Here is a 13,001-nt window from a genome sequence, read left to right as displayed (position 1 = left end):
CCTTTTCATGACTTCTTCTGTTGACTTGTTATAGATGGCGTTCATGCGCTCCTTTAGAAACTCCTACATATTAATACTAACAGGTAAACTGGCTGTAAAAATTCAGAAATTTACAAAAGTTTCTGTCAACACGAGACTCACTTAATGAGTAGAAGATTCCCACTGCTCCACAGATTTACTGTTTAACAGCTTCCTTTGACTGTAAGCCATTGCTGTTACCTTTCCAAGAAGCTCGATGCCTCTCTTTCCCCTTCTTAACACATTCTCGCAGTGGATCACTCTTTTCTTTGTTTTCTTTCATATTAATTATTTTCCACTGACTTTTCTCCACAAACCGCAGTACGTGCTGCTGCTCTTAGATAAAATTTGACATGTTTGGGAACATAACCTTGCTTGACATTAAGCCCAATCCGTTCACATGACCAGAACCCTTGTGAGAGGAAGTTGTTTGTTTTTTTTGAGGTTTTATAACTCTTGATTAAAAAAAAACAATGAAATGCACCAATCTAAGATTTTGTGGTCAATTTCCAAACTCTAATTTTTGTAAACCTGGGAAATAGAGATTTTTTTATCGTTTTTTCAATTTATATCCATTTTCTGGGTTAGTTTAAAATAAGTTCAATAAAAGTTTTCCTCAAAATGAAACAAGCAAAACAAAAAAGGGAAGGTAGGGAGGGGGGCTCAAAGTTGCAGAGTGGTCTCTGCTTATTCAGAAATCTTGAAATTGAGTAACAATTTTCCAAGCTATTATTCAAAATGTATCTGTAAATAAAACCTAACTAAAAAGAATGTCAGCTTATCAGCTTTATTCTAAGACAGGTTATCTCTTCTTCTCCTTTGTTTCAAACCAGCAAATGCACCTCATCACAAGATGGGGGTTTTTTTGTAATAGAAATTTGTCTAGGGGTGGGAAATACTGACTTGAATATTTTGAACAACATTTTGTGGTAATATTTTAATAAGACTATCTACAAATTCTTTACAGTCTCTTTTTTTTTTAAGGTAATTGCTGTGACTGCAAATCACAACAATCATGGCCTCAAAAACTCTACGACATTCATTAAAATTAGACTCCATCAGAGTACCAGTTGCACAAAGGTTGCTTTTTTAATTACTAAACTATACTCAGTAACTGCATTTAATCATCATTTCGAATGTATTGATTACTTATTCTCTTGAAGAACCAGGAGTTGAGGTGAAAAAAAAAAAATCACAATCTCGACAATATAGCAAGTTAAAAAAATAATAACAATTTCGCAACAGCAATACGACAGACACAGCTAAGATTGCGAATTTAATTTATTTAACAGTAAAAAGCTCTGATTTGCTGTTGTACCGGGCTGTTCAATTATTGATTTATAGTAACTACACAGGAGCCTAAAATAGCTGTTCAATCATTTATGTTAATCTAGAAGTAGCAGAGAGCAGCCCACGTTACACAGCTCCGCAGTTAAAACATTTGTTACTAGTATTTCTGAAAATAATAGTTGAGCCTCTTGGATTAGCGATAACCTCCTGTAGCGTTGGTTGACCCTTCCCCGTGCTCTGAGATTTAAAGACGGCCAACGTTTCCTAGTCCAGCATGTTTCAGAAGAGTTTGACTTTTCAGAAAGACAAACCAAATAACCACATGTCTATTTGAAGACATCTCCTCCCTTGTTTGTCTGTTTGAACATGCCTCCGTTTCCTCTCTAAAAGATATCTTTTGTGTCGTGATGCGCCAACCCAACTGCGTCCGATGCAGATGGCTGAGGTTTAGTACGATACAGAAAAAAAGTCCTGAATTGACTTAAAACCTTTATTTTTTTTATTAAACACAGACTGTCCATCTGTACTGAAATACAAAGTCAGTTGACAACTCTGCACCAGTGCAGTACACTTAAATATACCAACAGCTTTACGTGCTTGGTCAAACGTGTAAAAACAACAAAACTTTAGTTTGTCAAGTCAGTTCAGTTGGGAGTATAACATAACTGAAATGGCTCACCAGCTCCTGTTCATTCAGAATGAACTTCCACTCTGAAGAGTGTGTCAGATCAGGTGCAAAACTGGTGGCTTTCCATCTCAAATCAAAACCCAGTAAAACTGGGCTCTGTGCGCATCTAACTTATGGCCTACCTCACTATATCCCCCCCACACAAAAAAGCAACTGCAAACGTTTGACTCTGTTGCTACCCAATAAACTTTCCATAGCTCCGGTGTATTGCGTTAAAATTTATGATAATCATGTTTGTGTAATTTTGCTCCCTAGATGCCTGCCAGGATGCCAGATTTGCCAGCAGTTGGTCCGGTAAGTGTTTTTTTTTTTTCTTTTGAACATTATGTAACAGTCCTTTTACTCAACAGGATGATAAACCTGTCTGGGAGATTCCTTTTCTCTCAGCCTTTTGCTTACACCATAAAAAACAAATCATTGAACTGTTAATCCCATAAAGCAACAAAACCTCCTTTAGGATCCTGTTAATTTGCAGCTTTTGCTCTTGCAGAGAGATAAAAAGTAGTCTAGTCTGAAGTTTTGTCCTCTGTTGTTACATTTTACAATCAGTCAGGTTGTCGCACATTTCAAAATCTTCATTGAACCCAAAGGAGATTAAAGTTTCTTAAAAGTTTCTTTCACACCCTGGCCATGGTCTCTTCCAGCTGCTGCCATCAGGCAAGAGATACAGAGCAATAAAAACCAGGACAAATCGCCTAAAAATCAATTTTTACCTGATGGCAATCATGGTACTAAATTCAAAGGCATAAGAACTTCTGCTCTTGACACCACTTTGTTAAAAATGTAAATTCTGTCGCGACACCTCCAGGCGCTGTAACCATCTTCTGATGTCTATTTATTTCTTATTTTGTACTATTTATTTCTTTATCTTTGTATATTATGTATATACACATAACCTGCATCTTAACTCGAGTCGAGCAAATTTCAATCTCATTGTAATCTGTTGATGACAATGACAAATAAATCTTATCTTATCTTTTTTATTGTTTTTATTTGTATTGCCTCCATATTGTCACTTAATCCACATTGGCATGGCGAGCTCATAAAAAGTGAAATTCCAGGAAGTAAAAAGTTTGCAGGGTACTGTATGTACATGGCTGACTGGAACATGGTGCTTATGTTGCCTGCCATGAAGTGGCACTTTTTCCTCTTTCCCTCATTTTTAGTACAAAATCTTAAGAGAAGCTCATAAGCTGCTGAAATGACTTCAGATAGTCTATTATAATGCCTTTGTAGTTTTAGAGCAGATGGGTCTATTTAATTTGAGAAGCATCAATTTTTAGTTTTCTGCTTTTATTTCTGAATTGATATAGGTTTTTCTTTGTGTTGCTATTTTTCCATTTGAAAATGCTTGTGTTGTGAGCCTACACTCCCTCCATTTGCCCCTCCAGGTGCTGCTGTGGACGGCTGGTTCGGCAGCATGCCGGCTTCACAGCCAGCTTGGCCACAAAGTACTCGGATGTGAAGTTGGGTGAAAATTCCAGCCTGCCCGATCCAGAGGAGTGGTCTGTGGAAAAACACACAGAAGCGAGTCCAACTGATGCCTATGGTGTCATCAACTTCCAGGGAGGGTCTCACTCATACAGAGCCAAGGTAGGTGGGCCCGGCTTCCTCTGCTGGAACACGTCGCTTCCTTTTCCGTGAAGTTATCGTTAAGTTGCAAGTGAGGCTTTTTTTTTTTATTTCTGATTGATTTAAGCTCTTGATTAAAATGTTTTCTTGCATAATCAGTTTCAAAGCGAATAAAAAGATGCACTCAGAGCAGCGCAGGTCTCATCTTGTTGTCGCGTTCCTCTTTCTTTTGTCTCTACAAACTTGGACAGTATGTGCGTTTGTCCCACGACACTCGACCAGAGAGCATCCTTCGGCTAATGCTGAAGGAGTGGCACATGGAGCTTCCCAAGATCCTCATCTCTGTCCATGGAGGAGTTCAAAACTTTGAGCTTCACCCTCGCATCAAGCAGGTGGTGGGCAAGGGCCTCATCAAAGCTGCAGTCACCACCGGCGCCTGGATCCTCACCGGAGGCGTCAACACAGGCATGTAGAGTGAAACGGAGCGGGGGTATTATCTTCTGCAAAGCTGCTGAAAACTCTGACTGCAGGACTTGTATTATTTTTAAATCTGCATAATTTCAGCAGTTGTCCATTGTTTTTTTTTGTTTGTTTGTTTTGGGGGGTTTTTGCAATGCAAATCACGCTGTCAATCTTTCAAGACAATTTCCACAAAATATCGACTCGTTGGCTGATTTCAACTGACGATTGTTTTAGTAAATGATTATTCCCACAATTAATCGATCAAATACAAAATTGGAAACAGTCTGCAGATTTTTCATTTAACCACTTTTATGTAATATTAGAAGTACATTGAAAGATGCAAATAAAAAATAATTGTCCTTTTGTGAAGAAAATCAACTTTTTATTGCCTGAAATGCAACGACGAAGTTTGATCATTTGTAGATTTAGTAACTTTAGCATTAACAGATTTAATAATTGGATAGCAAAAAATAAATAAATTCTAAAACGTTGCAGAGTTTTAGGTATTGCTAAAACTCTGCAAAGTTATAAGTTTTTGATGGAACAGATTCAGAAAGTTTTTATATATATCTTAAATGCAAATATTTTTTTATACAGTTTTTGCTTAACTCTCTGAATGTGTTCTTTCAGGAATTGGCCTTTTTTCAGTCTGACGATTAATCAGTTACTGAATGAGTTGCCGATTATTTCAGTAATCGATTAACCACTATTAATCTGATCAATTGCTACATCCCTGATTCCAACATGGCCTCTATTGCTGCTATGGTGGTGGTTGCACAAAGGCTGCTGTGCTTCACTTGGAGCCAAAGCTAACTTTTTGCCTCCATGTAGCTGAATGAAGTCAGATGAGAAAATACAAGATCAGGTTCTTAAATCAGTTTATGCGAGGGCTGCGTCACTCGGCTCTACTAAAAGCGACGGTAGATGTACATTGTAAACATCTACGTTTCGCCGCCGTGAAGACGATGCGCTGATGCAGCAGAAGTTCTAATGGCGGCCTCAGAGCATGTTATTAGGCTGTGAATCGTGGCTGAGGTCTGTCTGCAGCCGCAGCAAGATGCTAAGATGCTGTGGTCTGATCATAGTGTTTAAGTCATTACTCACGAGGTCAATTACCCACACCAGTGATTACTTTTAATGCCTCAGTGGCACCCTGGCCACCTGGGAAGGTTGTCTACTTTGCAAATTATTGTTGAATCAAAGAGGTCCGATAGCAGAGCCCTGAGGTTCATCAGGAAGTCCACCACTCTCGTAATTCTGGTCATGAAGTTCTCTGGTGTGGCTTTCGTTGGTGTCTGCCCTGCTTGGTGGACTTTTATTGATTTTTAATTTGACTTTTTCTTTGATATTGTTAAATGAAAGTGTTTTTTATATTTCCAAAGGTGTTGCGAAGCATGTGGGGGACGCGCTTAAAGAACACTGCTCAAGGTCATCAAAGAAAATTTACACAATTGGAGTTGCACCGTGGGGAGTCATTGAAAACAGGAGCGATCTTATTGGCAGAGACGTAAGACACGCCTCTTAATTCAAAGTGATCCGTCTTGATCTCGGGTTATTTCAAGAACTCTGCTTATACCTCTGCTTATTTCTCCCCCCCCCCACCACCAAACCCCAAATGCAGATTATTGTCCCATATCAGACCCTGCTGAATCCTCTCAGCAAATTAAACGTTCTCAACAATCTGCATTCCCACTTCCTCCTGGTGGATGATGGGACAGTGGGCCGATACGGGGCTGAGGTCACACTCAGGCGGGACCTGGAGAAACACGTTAACCTGCAAAGAATACACGCAAGTAAGGAAAAGTTTCCATCTGTTTAAAACGTGAGAAAAAGCTTTAGCTTTTTTTAATTAGAAAAAGTGTAAGGAAAGAGTTTTGTAAATTATTTTATTTCAAATTAAAAGAATGTCTTGAAAAAGTGTTCATAAGCCTGTTAAATTTATTGCCACATTGTCACATCACAACCACAGACGTTTTGGGATTTTCTCTGATAAAATAGATCAGAACCAGGTTCTAGATAAATATGAGATGGAAGGTGAATAATGCCCAGTTTTCAGAATTTTGTGCAAACAAAAATCTGAAAACTTGGCATGCATTTGGGTTCAACCGGAGTTAAAAAGCTAACGCTGGTCCGTCTAAAAACATCGGCCTCAATTCGGTTGAATGAACCCGATACAGTTTGAATGCATGTGTGAATGCAAGCAGCCTGGACACCGCTAAAAAAGCAGGAAATGGACTATAGTTCAGGGAATTCTGGGTAAATACAACCAAAACAAATGTGAGTCTAGCAATAGCCCTACAGTACTAATCCTACAACCGCTAAAATCTGACACTACTCCATTTTGTTTAAATTTTGTGAAGAAAGAAGTTGTACTCATGTCGTCTTTGGAAGTTTTTGTCGTTTCCCTCAGTGGTTCTTGGTACAGCGCCACCATAGGCAAGGAGGGGAATCAGATATTCAATTATCTTGGGTCGTTGGATACAGTTCCATATGTCAGCTAATCGCATCAGCTGAAAATGTAACAAATGTTACAATTTTCGACCCTAATTGAACTGAGTCTATGGACTATCAGGTGTGAAAACACTGACTTTAATTCTTTGAGGTGTTGAAAGTAGACCTGTACCAGAGAGGGTTGCATTTCCCACAAGGACTTTTAATTACTACTCGCTTCAGTGGCAGTTTGCGTCTGCCTGTTGGAAACTGTGTGATAGCAGCGAGATTGGTATCATCACCTCAACCTCTCACATAGTGCCTGCAGAGCACAGCTACTTTAAAAAACAAAAAACGAGGGATTTCAGCAGGTTTTCTGCATCACTTGTAGGCTCTGTGTTTGCAAATGTGGGTTTTAGTAAAAAGCGCACCAAAAGAGTCAAGTGTAAATTCACTCTTTTGCCCTTCTTTTGATTGTTTTTGTGGGGTTTTTTTTGTTTGTTTGTTTGTTTGTTTGTTTTGTTTTTAGGAATTGGGCAGTGTGTTCCTGTCGTGGCGCTGATTTTTGAGGGCGGTCCAAACGTGATCCTGACTGTGCTGGAGTACCTCCAGGAGAGCCCTCCTGTTCCTGTGGTGGTGTGTGAGGGGACGGGCCGTGCTGCTGACATATTGGCCTACGTCCACAAGCAGACAGAGGAGGGGGGGTAGGTTAAACACACAGAGGACAAATGAAAAATAAAAAGTAGGCTGTTTCGGTGTCGGCTTACCCGGTCAAAGCCCGAATGAAATAATTAATAGTTGAGAAAAAGGCAAAGTCAGAATAAAGAATGAATAATAATGATCAGTTTGCATGGTGAGATCTGTAGATATTTTTAAAAAGTTAAACGGCTGTTTAGTTAAAAGCATGGCATCATGTTTTATATATTAAATAGTATGTTTTGTTTTTCTTTAAGAGCAAAATTAAAGCAAAAAAATTAAAACCTGTTGAGTTTTAATTCACATTTTGAATTTTTTGTTATCAAATCTGTAGCTGCTGCTTGAGCTTAAACCACAGTAGTCCGCCAGCGATGTTTACTCGATTTCATTTTTCCTCCAAGTCGCAGTCTGACTCACAGAAGTCAGAATTTAGGACACAAGATTAGCATGTGTCCACAGACATGTGTCTACACAGACACACATGTCTGTGTACAAAAAGATTGGCCCATAACAACGAGCCAGCCCGAGTGGAGTGAAAGTCCTTTAATACTTGAGTTTAATTTCTACAGTGAATGACAATAAAAGTACTTATCATATGTTTTTACATCTGTTTGTTGGAAATTATGTGGAATCTGTCCCTTTTTTCCATCAGAGAGAAAAAATCTATTCTGTTTTTTCGCTTTTTTTGTGTTTCTTTATTTTAAATCACAAAAAATAGAAATTTAATGGTTCTTTAAAAAATAAATTTCTGAGAGTAGATATTTATCTACAAATATAAGTTGTCTTTTTTCAATTAGCCTTGTGATATTTGCCGCTAGTCTAAGCAAGTTTTATTTTGCTGGCCTGAGAGCAGCAATGCAGGGCTGCCCCTCCTCCACCTTTTGCTGCTCACTGACAGGCAGCAAACCGAAAGAAGGTCACTACTCTACTCCAATATGTCACTCTGTTAGGTCAGCCAAAAATATTAATGCCAAACTAAGTCAGGTGAATTGTTGGCGCCTACTTGAATAATTAAATAGTTTATTGTTTGACACAGAGTGTTTTTGCAAATGATTTTCAAATGGTGGATTTAGGCAACCTTTCACGCTTACATAAAAGAAAATGTCCCCGTGACCTGGTGCGTTCACTGATCTGAAAAGGGTTGTATTTTTGGGTTTGACTGACGAATCACGAGTACGGGCTAGCCTTTAAAAAAAACAACTTGCTAATTCTGGTCAACAACAGATTTGCATCTCTAGTTATCCCCAATAGACTTGAAACTGAACTGAGGAGTTTTTTGTTGTTGTTTATTTCTATAAAATCATGATTTCATTCTTACCCTTTTTTAGATCAAAACCCCAAACATCCAACAGGGATGTAATTTAGTTAACCATAGCTCATGGAGACTTTATAAGCATTCGTTTGGTATGTGGGTTATCTCACTCCTCTTGTTGCAGCCTGTCTAGTTTCTTCGAAAGGAAAGTTGTAGCTCTTAGCACTTGGCAAAATATCCTTCGTTCTACACATTCTTCAATCTTGTGGCAACAGGTTGGTGTTTGACGTATCCTGCAGGAACCAACAACACACCTGCCTCACAGCAAATGTTTTGACTTGAAATCCGACCCATATGGGTGTTAAGAGGCTCATAATGGACAAAACTGAGTAAATTTCTTTGACTATTTGCTCAGTTTAGTGCAGCTTGTAAAACACTTCCGATATGCAATCATTACAGTAGTAGAACATCAGATAAAAGCCTCCTGTAATCTAGAGTTCATATTATCTGCTGAAGGATTCAAAATCCAACTTTTATGGCGTCGTGTATGACTCTAATCGTCGCTCCGCAGCGGCCTTCCCGACGGGGTGGAGACGGACATCGTCGCAACCATCAAGAAAACGTTCAACTTCAGTCAGAACGAAGCCATCCATCTCTTTCAGAAGCTCATGGAGTGCATGAAGAGCAAAGAACTGGTAAAATGTTGCATATATATATATATATATATATATATATATATAAATCGTGTGTATGTATAATCAAATAACATTATCTTTTTAAATGGATAATTGTCTGCCTGCTAAAGATTGTTTTATTATATATAAACCTAACTCTACCCATCTTTGCCATCATTGTAACTGGTGTATATTTTAAAAAACCCATTTAAAGTAAATAATGTTTAGCCTGGTGGTCCGCCAGGCTTATAATACACTGGGGAAACCCTGATTATTATTATTATTATTACTATTATTATCATTATTACTACACAGGATCTACTTGGATGTGTCATGCACACTCAGCCAGGTATAGCAGCAGACTGAAAATGGTTCAATAAACTGAATCTAATTAAAAGTAAACGCTGCAGACCAGAGGAGTTGGGCATCTCAGTCATATACTGTGAGTGACTGCACCCCCAGCCTCCACCCTCCACTTTCCCATGGGGGCTTTAGGAAATAAACAGAGAATAATGTTTTCACTGAGTCAAGTCTTTTTGCAGTGAACTTTGACCCTGTGTTTGCTTAGTCTATTTATGTACATTTTGGCAAATTTACACCATGAAACTGCAGATTTTTGATGAGAAACAGAAACAAGCAGGTGACGAAATTTCATGATGGTACCGGTAATTGTTTTTACTCCATGTTTTTAAAATGAATTTCGAATGAGCTGAGCTAATTTATCCTCCAACTCAAAAGGTCATCACACAGCAAAAATACGAAATCTAACCAAATATTGGTTTAGATTCTAGTGCAAATTTTTATTTATTTTATTTCAAACATGATGGCAGTATAAAATTACATGAACAAGGAATGCAAAGACACATATGTTTTGTACCACAGTAATCTTAACATGCTCAAAATATCTTAGTGTTGTTCCAGTTCAAGTGTACTAACTTATAACAACTTTTCAACTCGATATAGGAGCTTGTTTTAAGTTAATAACTACTTAATATTGACGTCAAAGTGCAGGTTATAAGTGAAATGATCTGCAAGTGGAACAAGACGTTTGAACTTATAACATGAGGAAAATGTTTTGTCCCCCAGGCAGAATATTTCATTTATAACAAGCACTTTTTCATCAATATTAAGGAGTTATTGACTCAAACCAAGCTTCTATTTCTTACCTATTTCAAGTGTACTCAGACATTTGCACTAGACTAGACCAATTCTTGGTTAATTTAGTGTTTTAGCAGTGTAAGTCATAGTAACGCTCACAGCGTCTCTGATGGCAGCCGAGGACCCCGGTGTTAGCAGTACAAACGGATGCCTGGGTGAAATAACGAGAAACATCTGGGCACGGCGTGTGGGAACCTGGTAACGATCCGATCTTGTTTCTTGGTCAACAGATCACCGTGTTTCACATCAGCTCTGAGGAACACCAAGACATCGACGTAGCTATTCTGAGGGCCTTGCTCCAAGGTTTGTGAAACGGCTGCTTACTAAACCATCATTATATTCTTCAGCTCGTCTAATAAAATAGGAGAAATAGATTAGATGAAGTCCTATGTCTTTTTTGGGGGTGGTATTTGGAGTTTAATATAGCCTTTTTTCACTGTTTTCATTCTGATATGGATATGCTTTGAGAACACAGTTCCCCCTCTGTGCCCTTCTCTTTGTGCTCTCGATGAGATCAGGTTGCTCACATTCACATGAACTCCCCGTTCCAACCGTTTCTGAGTCTCGTGTCTTTCAGTCTTTGCGTTGGAGGTGCAGGGATTCTACTTTACTCCAACAAAGGAGGAGCGAATTCCTCGGAGCACATTTTTGCGGCTCGTTCACCCTCATTCCAGGTCATCCCTGCTAAGACCGGAATATTTGCCTTTAACTACTTAACGGTTCAGAGAAACCAGTTTAGGCATTCAAGACATCCAGTCAAGCACAAAATGTCTTGCTCTAAGGTGCAGTTGCCTTTCTTTGATAAAAATCTGTTTTTAAAAGGACCTCAAAGCTTTTAAAGTCATTAGGTAATACACAAAGCTTTTCTGTTTACCACTACAAGATGCAGCTTATGCAATAGATTGCTCATTAAAATTAGAAAAGGGAGAAGCAACAACACACGTACAAGATGCAAAGTTTGCCAAAAAATGTTACATTTCTATTGAAATTGTAATTTGGCATCCAGATAGTGAATTATGTTTACCGGAGCTGCTAATCATGTTATTTTATGATCAAATCAGACATTTATGCTGTTTTATTTTACAAAAAATGTTTTTCAGTAAACCTGCCAACACAAAATACAAAAAAGAGAAACTTTTAAAAATAAAATAAGTCACCTTAAATAGTGTTATTTAGGCAAAAGTATAAATGTTTCTAATAAACAGTTTAAGAAATGGTCTGATTTTATCTTAGAGATGTAGTTAACGATTATTTAAGTGATCAGTTATTCTGACGATTAATCAAATAAAAAAAAAAGGCACATTCTGTAGATTTTTTCACTTGACTACTTAAGATTATTTTATACAATAGTAGAAATGCATAAGAAAATAAAAATAATCCAAATTCTTTTAAGAATAAAAGTACCATAACCACATGAAGGGTGTGCTGTCTAGAATTATATAGCGAACTGAAAAGAGGATTGTAAAAGATCATATCGCTCTTTGTGAACAGATGAGATGCATTTTCTCCATGTTGTTTCTAAATAAAAATTTGAAAGGATAAAAAAAACCCAATTTTATTGCCTAAAATACAATAATAAAGCTCGATCATTTTACAGTAAACAAAGTACATGTAACGCGAACATGTGAAAGGCTTTCTGCTCGACTTAACATCAATATGTTGTTGACTATTTTTTGGATTAACTTATTAATAGTTGGATAGCAAAAGTAGCCTTAAAGGAGTTCACTGCTTTTATTATTTTTATTATACAGAATTTGAATCAAGATGAGGTTTAAAACGTCACTAGAGTCTTTCTGGATAGATCATATTTACAGACCATACAAAATGTATTTTTGGCTTATTGACTGCTCTGAGGGCATTCTTTTATCAAATGGACTTTTTGAGTTCATGTACTTCAGATAATGATTATTCGATGACTAATTTAGTTGACGATTATTTCAATAAATGATTAATTACGTTTAACCCGATTAGCCGTTTCAGCCCTATTTTAGTAACTTTATGCTTATTTAAGTGATTGTGTGAAGCATTTATTCAGGGAAAACTTCAACTCTTTTCAGCCCGTTTATTGATGGCCCATTGTTGTGTCTTTAGGTGCTTATGAAGAGCGGTTCAGGTGATGATTCACTGTGAAACGTTAAAGTTTGCTCCTTTCAGGCCCAACTTATCTATAGGTTCAAACTCCAGTGTCCTTAGCTTTGTAAATTAAAAGAAAAAATATCCTGAGCTTCTCCCTGCATACGCCAATTTAAATGAAAAAGGTTTTACAGTTTTTACAAAAGCAAAAACAACAAATCCCTCAGTTGGCTATAAAAATCGATGTCAATGATTGTGATGACTTGCCCTAATGATGATTTCAATGGGACGGCTTACAAAGCCGATCATATGAAAGGGATCAGCTCTCTTGGATTTAGCTCATCTAATCTGTTGCTCTTTGTGTGTAAGTGACTGTATTATACCTTTCCAGCTGCCTAACTAAAAACACAGTTAATATTTCATCGCCTATTTTCAAGCAAATGCATTTACATGAGCTGCTTAACGAGTGGACCTGTGTGTTTCAGGCACAAACGCATCTGCCTTCGATCAGCTGGTCCTGACTTTGGCCTGGGATCGCGTAGACATTGCCAAGAATCACGTGTTTGTGTACGGACAGCAGCTTCTGGTATGTTTTGAAAACGATTTGTTTTTGTGTGGGGGTGAGTGCGTGAGTGTGTGAGAGAGGGAGCCACGGCTCCCAGGGACGTTTGCTCAGCTAAAAGCCTTC

At 38.0% G+C, this 13,001-nt stretch overlaps 1 protein-coding gene across 1 annotated transcript in view; it reads left to right on the top strand.

The window, feature by feature from the left end:
- Window positions 1-13,001, top strand: part of trpm7 (transient receptor potential cation channel subfamily M member 7) — a 43,975-nt gene that overhangs the window by 10,091 nt on the left and 20,883 nt on the right. Inside the window, exons 3-11 of the mRNA XM_023332561.1 lie at window positions 2,252-2,290; window positions 3,388-3,589; window positions 3,820-4,033; window positions 5,413-5,537; window positions 5,652-5,823; window positions 6,990-7,164; window positions 8,980-9,103; window positions 10,471-10,543; window positions 12,799-12,899. Of these exons, the coding sequence (XP_023188329.1) occupies window positions 2,252-2,290; window positions 3,388-3,589; window positions 3,820-4,033; window positions 5,413-5,537; window positions 5,652-5,823; window positions 6,990-7,164; window positions 8,980-9,103; window positions 10,471-10,543; window positions 12,799-12,899 (1,225 nt within the window). The remainder of the gene's footprint in view (window positions 1-2,251; window positions 2,291-3,387; window positions 3,590-3,819; window positions 4,034-5,412; window positions 5,538-5,651; window positions 5,824-6,989; window positions 7,165-8,979; window positions 9,104-10,470; window positions 10,544-12,798; window positions 12,900-13,001) is intronic.

The sequence above is a fragment of the Xiphophorus maculatus genome, chromosome 4 (genome assembly GCF_002775205.1).
Source record: "Xiphophorus maculatus strain JP 163 A chromosome 4, X_maculatus-5.0-male, whole genome shotgun sequence".
NCBI lineage: Eukaryota > Metazoa > Chordata > Actinopteri > Cyprinodontiformes > Poeciliidae > Xiphophorus > Xiphophorus maculatus.
The sequence above is the reverse complement of the archived record's forward strand: the minus strand, read 5'-3'. Positions and strand labels throughout refer to the sequence as shown.